The following is a 13,293-nucleotide window of genomic DNA, read 5'->3' on the forward strand; positions in this document are numbered from 1 at the left end:
CAAAGAGTAAATCAAAATAGATGTGTTCTGTGTAATTCTCAAAAGTTCATAGTTTGGGTGATTACTAGTGAACCGCAGTTTTGGGATTGATTTGCTACATGGACTTCATCTAAGAATTCACTGCAAGAGATATAAAATGAGGCTTAATAACTACACCGCTCTGATTCAGTGGTGTGCCTATATATGCTGTGCATGTGTGTGTGTCAGAGTCATATGTGCACACATGTCTATATGCCTTTTGTGTTGCTTTGTCTGTGTGTGGCAGCTGCCTAGAGGGGGTGGTTTGAATGATGCAATCCCTGCCATCCATTAGCAAATTTGTCCCATTTTCTGCACTGTGTGGAGCACATTTTGACAGCGGGACTATATAATTAGCTATGTCGACTGGTGAGTTTATAAAAACTGCAATGAAAAAACTCACATAATCATTATGTTCCTTTTTTTTATGTTCATCTGCTGGGTCACCAGTATACCAACAGCAAGCAGAACAGAATGTGCTATTCCCTCTCAATGCCACATTTATTTAGAAGGGTTTTGGAAATCCTGAAGTCTTTTCTACCTCTTCTTTATACTTATTAAGATCATGGAGCATACACTGTGTATATTATGTAAACTGTGTGGACATTGTTTTAATATATTCCATGTTTTTACTGTAGCTACATAGTATATATATATATATATATATATATCCAATTGATTTATCAAGACTTGATTGTCTGGTTGCACTCTATTAAATGCTTATTATATACATCATGTGAAAACAACATGTTAGGCTTAAGTTTAATATATATGTGTGTGTGTGTGTGTGTGTGTAATTTCTTTTGTCAAAAAGAATAACATTTACATTTCCTTTTGCAGATATGGAGTTCTTTGTGACTAGATATCTAGAAATGCATGCATTGTAAATGCAACATTTCATACACGCTTCATTTTAAATTTGAGTCATATCCTCTCCTGTATAAATCCATCACTTACAGTATTAACAGCAATAATCACAGGCTCGCATGCTCTTGTCCTTACAGCTGTCTGATGCCTCATAAGCGTTTGCAGAGTAAATACCCACCCACCCTTACACATTTTACAAGCTTAGTTTATGTCAAGTAGAGACAACTTTCGTCTGACACACCCCTAAAAACTTGGACGTGGTGGTCTGCGTTTCTGATTGGTCGGGAAGCGCGACTGACAACACCTGCTTAACTCCTTCATCCGAACTGACACCCGGACTCTGGGAAATATATCCAGCATCCATCCCTTCTCCGCTCTCACACGCTCCCTCTATGTCATCTCGACAGTCTCCACATCAGATCCCGCGCTGACAGCCTGATCGTATCTATCGCGCAAACTGATTGGAGAAATGTTGACCAAATGCGCACTAGCCTTGCTGCTTCTCTCCGTTTTGGGGGAATTGGTGGGAACGGATAACGCGGACGTCCACGAGACTCACCCTGAGAAACCGGCCAGTCAGAAGGGACGTCTCTCCTTGCAGAACACAGGTAAGAGAAAGCAAGTGTTGCGAAGCTGCTCTTCCGCTCCAGACTGAGTCTCGTGCGGTTAGAACGCGATTTCGGCGCAAAAACCGACCAGTGCACATCTCATTTTCCGAAGACGCAAGAAGACGATAACTCGTAAATACGGAGCACACGTAGAGAAATCCAATATCTTCGTAAACTATTAATAGCGTGGCACAAGGTAGGCAGAGATATACAGTGACATTGCTGTCAGGTTCGCGCGTGCGTCTTATTTTCGTGGATTTGTGTTTACGCACGACACCCTCGGCTGGTATTTTATTATTAACTGCCATGCAAAGTGCTCATTATAAAGAGCATCAAATATAAACGTGCGCAACTTTTGTTGCATTGTGCGGGAGAGCAAGTTAAACCTGTAGTGTGTGATGCAATGGCTCTACGTGTTGCACTAGGTGGATCAAACTTAACCGTTCTCACGGCATAAAGGCAATTTAATCCCGTGCATTATGACAATGAAATATAGCAGCGATGTCAGGCATCAAATCTTTTCAACTTTTGCATGGGACTAGTCCAAGCTAGGTTATTACAGCAGAAGAGCTCAATGGGTCTCATCGCTGTGTGATTCCACGCACGATCCACACGTCTACAAACGCGGACGGCTGACTTTACCTGTGCACCTCCAGCAGCCGAGGTCCTCTGCCATGTATTTACACTGGTATTGGGTAGTATTCATATACAAGACCTTAAAAACCTCTCATATACTGTTTTCTGTAAAGCTGAAATGCTTTAGGGAAACTCTAAAAGCTTTTGGAATAGGCCTTTCTAAATCAGAACATTCAGGTATTTAGAATATTTCAAAAATTCAAATTTTGGAATGTTTGTGTTAAAATAAGAAAACAAGAATTGTGAAGACAGACATTGTTGTGCTTATGTGTTCGATTGGTCCATATAATGTAATGTTAGAAAAAGACAATCAGTCTGTATTTTTATTTAATCTCTTTACAAATGCATGAGGATTGGAGTAGCCATTGAGAGGTCCCCAGAAATAACATTAAAAAAAAAAAAATAAGTCAAGGCAGTTTGTAATGTGATAGCTGCAGAGCTCTTTACTTTTCATGAACTGATTTATGCTTAATACTTTGGCTTTTTACTGACACAGTGGGGTTTCAATTTCACAGTCAATTTTATTAACTGTTTGCCTTGCATTAGAGCAAATGCCATGACATATTTAATAATGTTTGTCTTATTACAGCACATGATTTGTTCATTTTAAAATAAAAGTCTTTAATGCATCCTTTCTCTTACTACTCTTCTTTAGTAGGACACGACTAACAGACACATCACAAACAATTTTATAAAGATGTGGTTATGAAAAATACAACCAAATGTCTATCTTTGTGAGCTGATCTAATGTATCAAACATTTATCGGTGCTTTTGCAATCTCTAAATAAGCGAATAAAGTGCTCCTTTGTGTATCAGAATTGCTTTTCAAGTGTTTCAGTGTGCTGTTTGCTAGTCTCTATTTCCCTGGTTAGCTTTCTGAATCTCAGTAGTCATTGCTGATCTCTTCAGCAAGGTAAAAGCAATCTCATCCTGCCCTATATACAGTTAACCTTGCTTTTCCACATCGCAGGCAGTTACTGCAAGATGCCTCCCAGTTCGATGGACTTTAATAGCATACCTTAATTACCACAGCGCGCTCTCAGCTAAATTTGTCCCCTAAATACAGTTCTTCAATTTTCACATGAGAAACAAACCCGGAAAATAGGCCTCTGCATTCATGTGTAAAAGGTTGTGTCAAGTATATTTCTAAAGCAATTTTATTTCTTATTTAAACATAGACTTGTTGTAGAGATCGCCTTGGATCGGCCAAAATCGAGTGTCGCAAAGTCTTTATTTAGCTTTAAACAGCATGCTCTGTCTTTCTATCCTCCGCAGCAGAGATCCAGCACTGCCTCGTGAGCGCAGGAGACGTGGGCTGCGGTGTTTTCGAGTGTTTCGAGAACAACTCCTGTGAAATCCGGGGCCTTCAGGAAATCTGCATGAACTTCCTGCACAATGCTGGCAAATTCGACTCGCAGGTAAGCACATAGTTGCCCCAGTTTTCCCACGGGGTTCATATCCCTCAAATGCATCCAGAGGATGACCCAGCGACCGGCCTGGGCCATCTGGCATCGCCTCCAGCCTGGCTCGTGTTTCACAAGGTACAGGTGGATTTGAAGCAGAGGGTTTCAAGCTTGTAGCACGGATCAAGATGTGTGTCTAGCAAAAATTGTCATACTATTAGTCCATGTTATCCCAGCAGAGAAAGAAAGGCTGTTTACGACTGCATATAAGACTCTGTTTTAAACACTCACAGGGCAAGTCCTTCATCAAGGATGCACTGAAGTGCATGGCTCATGGCTTGAGGCACAAGTTCAGCTGCATCAGCCGAAAATGTCTGGCCATAAAGGAAATGGTCTTCCAGCTGCAGCGGGAGTGCTACATGAAACACAACCTCTGCTCAGCTGCTAAAGACAACGTCAATGTCATGGTGGATATGATACATTTCCAAGACTTATTTCCCAAAGGGTAGGTATCACGCTCGGCATATCAGCTTTCCAATGCATGCTCCTGTTTGCACACTATATGGCGTCCTGTCCTTGTGCTTCAGTATTGTTTGTGGTTTAGCGAATAGGCCTGTTTCGATCAATAATTTTGTACTGACGACTGTCATACAATTCTGTTTTTTTTTCACGTTGATTATAATGTATACTTTTTTTATTTCATTTATAATATTTATAATTGTATCAGTCCATAGGATTTATATTTTCTATTGGAAATTAATATTTATGTAATTAATAATATAATGCATTCTGTTCGAACCCAAAAGCCTTCATTTAATTTAAAGAAAGACCCCTGAACACTATATTTGTGTACTTTAAAAGTGTTTTTATTATTTATTTAGTGCTACTGACACAATATTTTGCATTTGATGGCATTTCTTTAAGCGTTTAGAGACAGTTCACCAAAAAAAAAGAATAAAAATAAAATTAAAATCTTTAAATTAATGTAGAAACTACATAAAGACGGTATATTTTTAAAATTTAAAAAAGGTTTTCCCCTAATATTTAACCAAATTTAAAAAAGTTTTCCCCTAAGATTTAACCATTGACAGTGTTGTGCCAGTTCATACTTAAAAAGAACTAGCTCAAAGTTCAGTTCACACAGATGATAATGAACTAGTTCATGTTCATAGTTCATTTTTTTTTAAAAATGAACTAAGTTCACATATCTAAAACGAACTAGTTCACGTTCATTTGTTAAATTCTTTTTAAGATAGGCCACTATCTTACTCAATAGAACCTTTTTACCATCCATTACCAGCTGCAAATCACTGCCACTCCAAAACTAATCAAAATTATTGTACCAATAAACAAGAGACAATTATTATAGCCAGGAGAAAAATAATGTTGAGATAGAGAATATATTTACCCCTTAAATAATGTGTAATCATGATATGTAGAAATTGGAAAATACAAGGTGCAGTCAAGGTATACAGTATGTTCAGTGAAACTTTTATTTAGCCAGCATGAACCAAATTACCCAGGACTTTCTAACAACTTCAACGGTCAATCATGTCTGACCCGCTCCATGTCTCATATTGCGCATCCTATCTTACTCGGTCGTGCTGTTCACTTTTCATAAATCAACATAAATGGAAAAAAAAAATAACATTATAATATTTTAACAATATGAAACGCGTTTTTTTTAATGGCTACAACAGTATAGTATGCCTACATAGCCTACTCTCTATTTGTACAAATTTCTGCACATTCATTTAATTCTGAATTTTGCACACACAAGTTGAAAGGCATTTGTTCAAATCAAGTTCACGGATAATTGCGCGTGCAATTATTAGCCTATTCATTATGATACTAAAATCCTAACAAATAGGCTATGCTATGTACAAAATATCAGATGAGCCCATAATATGAACGGTTAAGCATTTTCCTCCCATAGAAAACCATTATAAGAACGCTTAATGCAGATTAGAATGTCCCCTTATTATGTCGAAATAACGAGATATCATACTAGGCTACTGTGTCCACCGTGGTCTCCTTTTTGATCAGCGGAAACGATTTTTGCTTGTTTGGGATCTGAATGTCCAGCGTATTTGAAAACGTTAAGCAAACTTTCCTGTCTTTTTGACATTTTTCCCCTGCGTGAAACGATCGAGGCTAACAGCAATCTCAACTAGTACAACAAGCGCGCAAGTCATGTTTCACAAACATTGAACACTACACAAACAGTATTTTTTTTTTCATTTAGGCAATTAATTTTAGTGACACAGGAGGTGCCGGATCCAATGTCGGAGGTGACGGAACATGTTCCGGCTCAAATTAAGCCCTGGTAAAACCTGACTTTTCAAATGAGCGTGAAAGTGAACTGCGCGTTCTGTTCATTCCTGCCAGAGTGAGCGCCGCTCTCGTTCACGTTCATTGTATGAAAAGTGATTTGTTCAGTTCAGCGTTCGGCGAAAATATGAACACGTTCATGCACAACACTGACCATTGACTATAGGTATTCAACATCACAAGAGCTATTAATTTTAACGTTTGTTAGACTGCTTAAAATAACTTCTAATTTAAGTGAACTTAAAGGTATAGTTCACCCAAAAATTAAAATTTGATGTGTATCTCCAGGTCATCCAAGATGTTGATGACTGTTTCTTCAGTAGAACACAAACCGAGATAGTCTGTCAGTCTTATAATCGAAATGAATGGGAATCACGGTTTTGAGAGTAAAAAAAACATACACAAACAAAGCCAAATTAAACCCTGCGGCTCATGACAATACACTGATGTGTAAAGACACAAAACGATCTGTCTGTGCAAGAAACTGAAAAGTATTTATATAGTAACAGGCGCTTGCTGTTGAGAAGAACATGCTCAGGATGCAATAAAAATGATGCAATAAAAACGATTTAAATACTGTTCAGTTTCTTGCATAAACTATCTTTCATGTTTATCCACATCATTGTATCGTCACAAGCCACAGGGTTTAATTTGGTTTTGTTTGTGTATGTTTTTTAACTCTCAAAGCCGTGATTCCCATTCACTTCTGACAGACTGCAACGGTTTGAGATAAAATTCTTTGTTTATGTTCTACTGAATAAACAAAGTCACCTACATCTTGGATGCCCTGGTGGTTAGAAGATAAACATTAAATTTAAATTTTTGGGTGAATTATCCCTTTAATGCAGCTTTAACTGAGGGTGCTATTGATTTTATTTGAGGGTGCTTAGCACCCCTGTAGAACCAGGCCTGAACTAACCGCTATCATCCTGCTTTCTTAGGCCGTACGTCGAGCTGGTAAACATCTTGCTCAGCTGTGGAGAGGAGGTGAAGGAAGCCATTACGCGGAGCGTGCGTCTGCAGTGCGAGCAGAACTGGGGCGCTCTGTGCGACAGCCTGAGCATCTGTACATCCATCACCTCTGCTCCAGCGTCAGGAGGCCTCGAGCGACGCCCGCCGATTTCCTCGCAGTCAGACGCCGAGCACCACAAGAGCACTCGAACAGGAGACAAGGACAAACCCGGCAAGGTCAGCTTCAGTTCCCACACAAGAAGCCGGAGCCAAGGCCAGCGCCGCGCCAGTGTAGATGCAGGCCCCGCCGAGCAGGAAGAGTCAAAGATCAGCGACATTCGGAGGTGAAACAGCAGGATCACCCAAACTGACCATGACACCCCAATCCCCCTCTTCACAGACTCAGCAGACCTCTTAATTCAGCCCATCCACCCTCACATCTCCACAGTCATTCCAGCTCTCCCAAACTGTACATTTTGCAGGGTAAATGTGGTGCAGCTTTTTTGATACTCCAGATTATAGGACAGATTGTTAATTTTGTAGAATTGCTTTTATTTTAGTTCTAAAACAGCATCTCTATTTTGCAAATCATATCAATCACCTTGTTTATTTATTTTATGCTTCATGCAACATTTGAATATAAAACATGTATATATAAATCTATGTATATCTATATTTATATAAACATCTAAATATAGCCTACATATTCAGTAATGATATACTATATGTAATATAGTGCTTGCTGTTGTATTAGTTACATTATTGCACCAATTACGCATCTGACTGTAGATATGTAAGATACTTTTGTTTGTTTCAGAAATGTGTGTGTAATTGTTATTTGAAATACTTGATTAAATACAAGCTGTACAGGATTGAAGTCCAGGACTAGCACATACAGTACGACGCTCTGTGCTTCTTAGAAGGAAAGCGAAGTCAAAACAACGTCCAGTTACAAGCTTATTGTGCCTTGAGAATATTACATAGAGGCTTTACCCTAAAATAAACTGTGGAACCGGAGCAGATGCATGATAGTAAAAACTTCTAGCTGCATCATGTCTCAGTATGATAAAGCATCCTAATAGCATCGCTTAAGTCTAATGTGTATGCTGCATTTCTGGGCTTTGCCCAAACAGATTAGTTGAACATAGGAACAACTTTAGCACACAGTGTCTCATGGAAAGCAGGCCTGCTTGTGCTCTTGCCAAGTCCACAGCCAGCCGCTGGTGTTTCCAAGTAAAAAATAGCAGTTTTCTCCCAGAGCCACTGAGAAGAGCCAGAAGCTGGAATTGCAGTCGTCTGGCCTTAGACCCAAGAACTAGGTTAAGGCTACATAAGAAGCTCAGGGTATTACTGACAATAATATTGAAATGGGTGAATTATTGTTTACTATAGCTGCGAAAAGAATTGTTTTGGGTCCTTGCCACGTGATTGGTTAATAAAATGTTCGGAGCTGATTGTTGGTTTAAGAATAAGGAACAGCCTGTACAGTTCTGCTATTCATCAGCCTAAAGTCAACAGTAGTTACTTTGACCAATCATCTTCTTAATTCACTCAGGTATTCCAATGAACATGTGGGCAAAAATGTGATCAACTTTGGGTTTAAACCTGGAAAAACATTTTTAGATTGTTACAAGAAATGAAAAAAAAAAAATCTGTGTACACCTATTACATTGAATAATAGATTCCATATCGGTACAGATAGCATGTGTTCCAATTGTTTTAGGAAAAATAAATACTAAAATTCATTTCTTACTCAGATGTGTCTTTCTGGATTTTCTTTTTTCACACACAGCATTTTAGCACAATAAAAGTCAGTATTTAGAAATTTATTAATAATAGTATTTGGTAATGAGAAACGGTCTGGTCTGCATTTTCCAAAAGCATCATGAGCTTAAGTTGATTGCAGCTCCATCGATAAAAATGGTTCAGTGATCAACTTAGGCTTTCCATGCTTTTGGGAAATGCAGCCCTGTTTGTAGTGATGGTAATTTTTGTTATATTGTTCTGCCATTAGATGGCGACTGTTTAATGAATGAGTCAACGGCAAAGACTTTTATTTTGAAAAACACCATAACTAAATAGTGATGGGAAGTTCGATTCTTTTCCGCGAATCGGACGGTTCGATTCAATAAACCGGTTGAAAAACCCGGTTCACCGGTTCTTTTACGCTCGACGTAATGACGTCATTGGCGATGACGTAATGGCGTCAAGTCTATCAAACATTCAAATACATAGAGTCAGTAATCATAACTTTAGTCAGTTAAAAACCTCATAATCATGAAAAGTTTTGCAACAACGCACCCAAATACAGTAACAGCAATAATGTGCATACGAGGATTTAAGTCTTGAAGATATAAAGTAAATAAATTAGGTGACATCAGAGCAGAAACCATGATCCACTTACTATACATAATCCATTGCGATGTATTTGTTAGTAAATGAACTTAGTTTCGCCAGATCGCCCTTCATTCAAGCCCTCGGTTCTTGACTCGAGAACGAGAATCGCTCTAACCGGCACGTGCTGCAGTTCAGTATCATCAACTGCTCTACTCGTGTTCATGTTCTGTTTACTACAAACTCAATTTGTGAATGTGTCATCATTAAGGCAAGGCAAGTTTATTTATATAGCACATTTCGTACACAATGGTAATTCAAAGTTCTTTACATAAAATAAAGTAAAATAATCATGAAGAAAAATAATAACAAAAATAAAACAAGCAATTGTAAAACTTTTAAAATGATTAAAAAATTTACTTAATTAAAATGAATTTAAAAACAGTTAGAAAATGATTTTACATTAAAAAAACTATAAATACAGTACAGATATTTCATAAATCATCCCTTATTCCTATTAATTTTAGAGTCTTAATTATTGTCCAACTTCTACAATATACAGATTAGAAACATTCATCTTAAATAAATAAATAAGCAAAATATTAGAAACATTCATCTTAAATAAATAAATAAGCAAAATAAAATATAGTTATTTCATCACACTTTCCAATGTTTAACAAAATAATTGAAAAATGACATGCATGCGCAGTATCATCAGTTCATCGGTTCTCAAATCGGACGTGTCCGAAAGAAACGGTTTTCGGTTCAGTGTACTGGTGATCCGAAACCCGATGCAACCGGTTCTTGACTCAAGAACGAGAATCAGCTCCTCGGTTCTCAAATCGGACGCGTCCGACAGAAACGATTCTCAGTTCAGTGTACTGGTGATCCGAAAACCGATGCAACCGGCTCTTGACTCGAGAACAAGAACTGCTCCAGCAGTGGGCGTTCATCTTCAGTTCTCTCTTCACAGCAGTTCAGTCAGTGTACTGTTTGAGTAAATGAATTACTCCGGGATATTGGTTTATTCTGAGGGAGTGTCAGTCACGTTAAAAAAGTTAACAGTTTAAGTAATTTGTGGATTAATGCTTATTGGAGACGCGAACCGTTTCAAACGATTCAGTTCGTTTTGGTGAACTGGTTCAACCGGTTCACTAAGAAGAACCGGTTAAATTGAACGATTCGTTCGCGAATCGGACATCACTATAACTAAAGAAGTTATTTTAACTTTTTGACTTCTTGTAAAGATTCAGTCAGCCAATTCATTGAGCAGTGTTTTCATTGAAGATCCCCCTCAACGGATGAAAGGCTAGTACGACAAAGATATCGCTTTCCTCAGCGAACATTCAAACAGTTTTATTGTGAATATATTGAGCTGAAGAATGAATGCTGTACAAAATGCAGGTAATCACACACACAACTCTCTGATAATAAAAGATTTCAATGAAGCAACAGATTCTAAAGTTACTATTTGTAAAACGTTCTAAATTTATGTTTTCTGTTAACTTTAGATTTGGGACACTGAATATTTTGTGGTTTCTTATTTATTTACTCACTTGTGCCATCAAACTGTTGTATAAACTTAATATCACATATGCCACACCATCCCTTTCCCAAAAAACACAAAATCATTGGACATAATGTCTACAGACCTGTTGCCCTAACCTCGGTGGTCAAGTGAAGAACATCACTGGATGCTTGATGTAGCTCCTGCAAATTTCTTGGGTCTACATTTTATCTTGCAAAATCTGGACAAACCAAGGATTTAACAGTCGAACAAAAAAATATTCAGACACCTCCATCATTTCTGACATTATCACAGTTTATATGATATAGTTTCGAAAATGGTAATATAATATGACAAGAACTCGGAGTTAAACTGAGTCACAAAACAATAAATCTTTCAAATGTCAGGAAGGGGAGAAATGGCTTGCAATCAACCAAAAATTATTCAACTGTTAAATTTAATTACACAATTAAATAATACCAGTTAAGGTCAACCAATTACCAATTATTGAAAATATTGTAAGTCGTTACATTTGCCAAGTATGGTAACCCATACTCCGAATTGTAAGAGTTATATTAAAAATTGTCCCTGCTCTTCCAATCTGTAGAATAGAAGTAGATGGGTGTTTCTTTTTTTTTTCAACAATTCCAAAAGTAGTCAAATGAAGCTCATCCATCCATTATTAAAATATCCCTCACACGGCTCTGTGGGGTGAATAAAAGCCTCCTGTAGCAACTTGATATTTTTTTTTTGTGAGAAAAATATCCATATTTAAAATACTATAAACTACTTTCTCTCACTTCCACTAATTGTCCTTGGCAGAAGTCGTTTAGTTTAGTTTTATTTAAAGTTTGACATGACAGGATATTGCAGCACAAAACCATGAAATGTGTCAAACATACAAATATTCCAAGACAATCATTACTTAGTATAAAACGAATAAAAGATAGCTGATATTCAGGCATAATAATAAAAAAATACTTATACATATATATATATATATATATATATATATATCTGACTAACACAGATTCACAGAAAATGCACTTTTGTTTCACTGTTTTGATGCAAGTGAGATTAGTTATTAAGGATTATTCTCTGCACCTCTCTCAACATGGTGACACCATAGTCAGTCAATAAATGGGAAAACAAAGTAACAGGAGTTACTTATTTGAAAATGTTGTTAGTGAAAAAATAATGCATTACTTTAGTTACTTGAAAAAAAAGTAATCTGACTACATAACTCTTAATGTGTTACTCCCAACACTGCTCAAAACAATGGAGATGATAGTGGACTTCAGGAGGAACACCTCAGCATTACCCACTGAGTCCACATAGACATTAATCATAGTAAAACTCAATTTAGACAGGCCTGAATTTTCTAAGAATCTGGATTTTGTAAGAGAAAAAAAGTTAGTCAGGTCTATGTCGTCTGGAGCCAGCGCTGCCGATGTGAAGAAGCGTTCTTCTTGACTGGAGCATAAAGCTGTCAGGGCGTGTGGGACGGGGTTGGCGCCAGGCTGAGCTGCACCTTCACCAGCCTCCTGCAGAAACACTCGGCTCATCGCTGCTGCAGTGGGAAAAACACTCATTCTCTCTCGTCGGAGTGGAATGAGACGACCGCACCGTAAACAAGCTCCCCTGCGCTCTGGCTCTGGCTCTGGCTCGGTCTCTCCTGTCATGGGGCTGAAGATCTATAAACAGGCTTTATGAGGCTCTGATGGCTGTGGTCGAGCAGCAGGCGAACTGGTTCTCAGGCCGGGCCGCTGCAGCTAATATATGACAGGCCAACGCCACAACAAAGTGGCCATTCTGAATGCTGATGAATTTACTGAGCTGGAGGTGTGGGTGATCTGGTCAAGAAGTCAAAAATGCATCGTTGGGCTCCCAGAGAGCCCCGTTTCCAGAGATGGCTGGAACAGAGCCGTTTAAATCTTACCTATCAATACTGAGACATCATGCAACTAGTTCCTTTAAAAAAATCTATTAATTGATAATAAAAACTATGCACCGTGCATTAGTTGTGAATTAAGATGTTGTGCCAGTCAATTTTGTATTAAGATGTATTTTTGTATATTTCCTCAAAAACAAAAAAACACACAAAAAAAAATATATATATTTGTCAATCAATGTATGAAAGCCTATTTTTCCGCCACCGAATAAAAATAAAACATGTGAATTGCCTTTTTTTCTTAATTCTGACTTCCTTTCTCTCAACTGTTCTGACATTTTTTCTTAGAATAGTGAAAAATAAACTCGAAAAAAAAAAATTCTGAATTGGATATTATATCTCGCAATTGACTTTTTTCTTGCAGTTCTGACTTGATGCGACTATGCAACACGTATTTGTCAGAATTGTGAGTTCGTCATGCAATTCTGACTTTGTAACTTGCTATTTCAATTTTCTCTCACTCAACCCTGAGAGGAAAGGCCAGAATTGTGAGATAAGTCACAATTACCTTGTATTTGTATCATGTTATCTAAGTACACTTAATGTGTTTTATAATGTTGACAGACTTTTGGACTACACTGGCACAGAGATGACTTAAAAGCTACAGCTGGCATACACGCAGAGGTGGGTAGAGTACCCAAAAACTGTACTCAAGTAAAAGTAAAAGTACTTCTAGAAATATTTAC

The 13,293-nt window shown here is 37.8% G+C and overlaps 1 protein-coding gene across 1 annotated transcript; it reads left to right on the forward strand.

Annotated features, from left to right (window-relative positions):
* The first annotated feature begins 1,173 nt into the window (after nucleotides 1–1,173).
* On the forward strand, nucleotides 1,174–8,567 carry LOC132109409 (stanniocalcin-2-like). The gene is made up of 4 exons (XM_059515452.1): nucleotides 1,174–1,493; nucleotides 3,406–3,548; nucleotides 3,827–4,038; nucleotides 6,806–8,567. The coding sequence occupies exons 1-4, from the start codon at nucleotides 1,355–1,357 to the stop codon at nucleotides 7,161–7,163; spliced, it is 852 nt and encodes a 283-aa protein (XP_059371435.1). The 5' UTR covers nucleotides 1,174–1,354; the 3' UTR covers nucleotides 7,164–8,567.
* The last annotated feature ends 4,726 nt before the right edge of the window (nucleotides 8,568–13,293 follow it).

The sequence above is a fragment of the Carassius carassius genome, chromosome 29 (assembly GCF_963082965.1).
Source record: "Carassius carassius chromosome 29, fCarCar2.1, whole genome shotgun sequence".
NCBI lineage: Eukaryota > Metazoa > Chordata > Actinopteri > Cypriniformes > Cyprinidae > Carassius > Carassius carassius.